This window comes from Elephantulus edwardii, unplaced genomic scaffold (assembly GCF_000299155.1).
Source record: "Elephantulus edwardii isolate Elephantulus edwardi_28Jun2011 unplaced genomic scaffold, EleEdw1.0 scaffold00048, whole genome shotgun sequence".
Classification (NCBI taxonomy): Eukaryota; Metazoa; Chordata; class Mammalia; order Macroscelidea; family Macroscelididae; genus Elephantulus; species Elephantulus edwardii.
The window spans coordinates 2,607,734-2,612,311 of NW_006399798.1; the positions used below are offsets into that span (position 1 = coordinate 2,607,734).

Here is a 4,578-nt window from a genome sequence, read left to right on the forward strand (position 1 = left end):
GGAGCCCGGGGTGCCGGGGGAGGGGGGCCCCGGCGCAGACGGAGGGTGGAGGGCCCCCCCGGCCCGCCTCCAGACTGACAGCGGCCGAGCCCGCCCTCCCGCGACGTTACTTCCGGGCGAGGCCCCGCCTCCCCGCCCTGGGTCTCCGGAGCCGCCCTGGCTCCGCCCCCTGGCGATTGGAACGCGGGTCACGTAGCAACGCGGGGGCGCCGAGGAGAGGGGCGTGGCCCGGGGGCCGCCGGGCGCTCGTCCAATCAGCGCGCGGGGGCCGCCGGCGGTCGCGGGGCTGTAGCAACGTCGTTAGCAACACGTGGGGCGGGAGGAAGCGGCGGGCGGGGGGAGGCGGCGCAGGAGCGCGGGCGGGGGGAGGAGAGCTGACGTCAGCGCGAGAGTATTATGGTCTGTCGTGCGCTGGCTGCTGCTTTTCTGCTCCTGGAAGCGGCCGAGGGGGGAAGCGGCGAGTCAACATGGAGCTCTCGGCGGTGGGGGAGCGGGTGTTCGCGGCCGAAGCCCTCCTGAAGCGGCGCATCCGGAAAGTAGGTGTCCGGGGCCTCGGGCCTGGCCGGCCGGGCCCTCGCCGCGCTGCAGCCAGCCTCCCTTCCCCCAGGTCCCAGCAGCGGCTGCGGCCGTGGCGGCGGCCCTGAGCCCCGGCGCTTCCCTTCGACTTGCAGCGATGCACAGATTGCACGGGTGGGGGGCGGGGTGGGGGGCGAGTTCCGGTGCAGGCACTTTGTGCACCGTGCCGTGCAGGGGTGGTGCGGCGGGCGCGTGCCTTTTGCGGGAGGATTTCGCGCATTCATCTGGTGCATGCATTTTCTGCATGGATTTCTTCTGGCCTCGCCAGGCATTCCTCCCCGTGCGCGTACACACACACACACACACACATACACATACACATACACACACATACACATACACGTCTTTCTCTTTGCATCCGCAGGGACGCATGGAATACCTCGTGAAATGGAAGGGCTGGTCGCAGAAGTAAGTAGGTTATGTGCAGCCTGTACCCTACACTGCCCCTTTCTTCCTTTCCTCCTGTGCATTAAGACACAATGCAATTCAGATGGAAAAGTTGGGCACCCTCGCCCTCCGGTTGCTCCTGGCACTGACCGCTCCTTCGTCCTCCTTCCTTGCAGGTACAGCACATGGGAGCCAGAAGAGAACATCCTGGACGCCCGCCTGCTCGCGGCCTTTGAGGAAAGGTACAGGCCTCTCTGCAGCCCGCTGCTCACTTGCAAGCTGGTGTCCTGGCCTCCAGCCAGCTGGGATTCCTGAAGCCCCAGTGGGGGCCTTTATTCACACACCCCTTCCCCCTTCTTTTCTTGGCAGGGAGCGAGAAATGGAGCTCTATGGCCCCAAAAAGCGAGGACCCAAGCCCAAGACCTTCCTCCTCAAGGTAGGAGAGCTGAGTCCAGTGGCCAGCAGCATGAGCCAGTGTCCTCCATGCAGAGGGGCCCAGAGGGCTGGGACCAGTGGGTGTTCTAATCCATTCTTTCAGTCTAGGATGAATCCTCTGTAAGATGCCACCAAGCCAGTGGTAGGACAGGAGGTGTCTTGGGGGCGGGGCTTAGCCACACTAGCATACATTATCCTTCTAGAGACCCCTTGGTATACCAGACCCTTGTAGTAGATACAGGGCTTGCTGCAGAGGGCTACCTTTGGGCAGGTGCCATCCCACTTCTCTGGACTGCCATCCCAAAGCAGCCTCCCGTCTTCACTTAGACAACCCCAGGTGTGGACTCAGACAGGGCAAGTCTGAGCCCCAGGTTGAGTTCCAGGGCAGGAACCTGATGCTCTCTTGACTTTGCCTTCCCTTCCACAGGCTCAAGCCAAGGCCAAAGCCAAGACTTATGAGTTCCGGAGTGACTCAGCCAGGGGCATCCGGATTCCCTACCCTGGCCGTTCACCCCAGGACCTGGCATCCACCTCCCGAGCCCGAGAGGGCCTCCGGAACATGGGCACCAGCAGCACCAGCAGCACCTGCCGAGCCGAGCCTCCTCCTCGGGACAGGGACAGGGACAGGGACCGGGACCGTGAGCGCGAGAGGGAGCGGGAACGAGAACGGGAGAGGGCTGCCAGTCGGGCGGACGACAAGCCCAGCTCGCCAGGCGACAGCTCCAAGAAGCGAGGCCCCAAGCCCCGGAAGGAGCTGCTGGACCCCTCACAGAGGCCACTGGGAGAGCCCAGTGACAGCCTGGGAGAATACCTCAAAGGCAGGAAGCTGGACGACACCCCTTCCGGGGCAGGAAAGTTCCCGGCAGGCCACAGTGTGATCCAGCTGGCCCGGAGGCAGGACTCAGACATGGCGCAGTGTGGCATGGCCAGCCCCAGCGCCTCAGAGGCCACAGGCAAGCTGGCCATGGACACCTTCCCCGCCAGGGTGATAAAGCACCGGCCTGCCTTCCTGGAGGCCAAAGGCCAGGGCACCCTGGACTCTGGTGGCCCCCGGGTCCGACATGGTTCCGGCACCCCTGCCTCCATGGGCAGTCTTTACCGGGACATGGGAGCCCAGGGAGGAAGACCATCTCTCATCGCCAGGATCCCAGTGTCCAGAATCCTGGGGGACCCGGAAGAAGAGTCCTGGAGCCCCTCTCTGACAAACCTGGAAAAGGTGGTGGTCACTGATGTGACCTCAAACTTTTTGACCGTTACCATTAAGGAAAGTAACACGGACCAAGGCTTTTTTAAAGAGAAGAGATGAAATTGTGGGCAGTTGCCCTCAGAAACTGCCAGCAGGCAGGCAGAGTGCTTTTTCTTTCTGGGCGCTATGTGGCCTTCTGGCCGCGCCTGTCACACATCCTGCCCCTCCCAGCCCTCTCCCCCACCTCCATTTGGTTGGAAAGATTATTTCTAGAGTTCTATTTTCTATTAGATGTAAATATGTTATTTAAGAAAAAAAATATCTAAATATATATATTTCAACTCTTGAAGTTGTTTTATTTAAACCAGGAGAGAGAGAGGGACTCTGGGTGGTTTAACAGGGGACAGACAGGCTGAGCCCAGACAGCAGGGACCCTCCGTAGCCAGGGTACCATCAAGGTTGAGGACCTGGGCCTACTAGCCCTGGGCACAGGGCCTCTGAGGTGCCTCGGGGACTCAGCCTGCCTACCCGCCCCTCCTCCCTCTCCCATGCCAGCCCCCCTGAACTGAAGCCCTTCTCTCCTCCCCATTGGTCAGGCAGGCCAACAAAGGGTTGGAGCCAGTGTCAGAAAAAGGGCATGGAGTGACTTGTTTTTCTGTTCCTTTTTTGAGGCTAAGAATTGCGTTAGAGGGGAGAGTTTGAGCTTGAAGAACCTTTTTGTGTGTGATGTTGAAGGTTGAAAATCGCAGGTGGGTGGGGGCAGGTGGCTTTTCTCCAGGACCGCCCGCCAAGAAGCACTTTACTGGATGGAGCGGTGCGTGTGCGCGGCCGGTGCGTGTGCGCGGCCTCAGTTCCTTTTCCTTACGCCACAGAAAGAAGAAAGCCAGCAAATCTGTTTACATTCCCGAAATGCCAGGATAAGTTAGGATTGCTTGGCGGGGCCAAGCTCCAGCAGCCCTCTGCTGAGGAGGAAAGCTTCGGTGGACCTCTGCTCCTCATGTCTCCTGGTTTCCCCGGAGGCTTCGGACAGGGCGCGCGCTCTCGCCCTCGGGAAAGGCGACGCACCAACTCTCCCATGGACTGACTCTCGGCCAGACGGGCCCACCCGGCGGGACCCGTGCGGGCGGGGGTCTGGGCCAGCCGCCCGGGAGGATGGGGCTGGGGATCCGCCGAGACGCAGGGGCTGGAGGCTTGAACCTCCAAGAATGCGCGTCTAAACTTTTGCGTTTTCTCCCCCCTTCTTAAGAGAAAAAGCTATAATTTATAGGCCTTTTCGGTTGGCGAAGTGTTCTCTACTTGAACTTTCAGACTCGCCAAGGGGAGGGAGCGGAGGGAGCCTCTGGAGCAGAGAGGGAGGGGGGCTGGGTGTGGCCTGAGCCCCGGCCCCTCTGATAACTCAGAAGCACAAATGGGCCTCCTTGTCCCCAGGAGGGCTGATCCCAGGCCTCCCCACCCTTAAAGGGGCAGCGGGAAGCTCCCCTCCCCGGCTCGAGGCCGGGCTGGGCCTCAGCGCAGACAAGCACAGACTGGGCCGGCGGGGTGGGGCCCCCAAGCCCCATCTCCCTGTTGCCCATCTCGCGCCTCCTTGCCTCTCATTCCTCCAGACTTTGCTGCCTCTAAAGAGGAGGGGAGGAGAGGAACCGGAGTAATAAGTGATTTTGTTTGGATTTGAATATCAAATTGCGCCTTTAAGGAAAAGCCTTGAGAGTGGGGATTTTGACCTGGTCACATTTGTAAACCTGCTATTTTAGGCTTTGTAGAAAGCAGCGCCCGTTGTTGATCGACTGTATCTGCTTACCTGCCGATGCTATTCTCAGATGAAACTGAAGGGACAGGTCCGTGGAAGGTGATGGGGTACATGTGCCCACCTGGCTGTCACCTTCTCCCTCCTCCCTCCCTCGCTCTCACGATCCCACCTGTCACCTTCTCCCTTCTCCCTCCCTCGCTCCCACCTCCTCCTGTTCCCCAATCTCCTTTTATGTCTTGTCCCTCCA

At 60.7% G+C, this 4,578-nt stretch overlaps 1 protein-coding gene across 1 annotated transcript; it reads left to right on the plus strand.

Moving 5' to 3' along the window:
• Positions 1–467: 467 nt before the first annotated feature.
• Positions 468–2,704, plus strand: CBX8 (chromobox homolog 8). Its single transcript, XM_006886166.1, has 5 exons — positions 468–536; positions 941–984; positions 1,140–1,205; positions 1,333–1,399; positions 1,826–2,704. Exons 1-5 carry the CDS (start codon positions 468–470, stop codon positions 2,702–2,704), a joined length of 1,125 nt encoding a protein of 374 aa, XP_006886228.1.
• Positions 2,705–4,578: the final 1,874 nt, after the last annotated feature.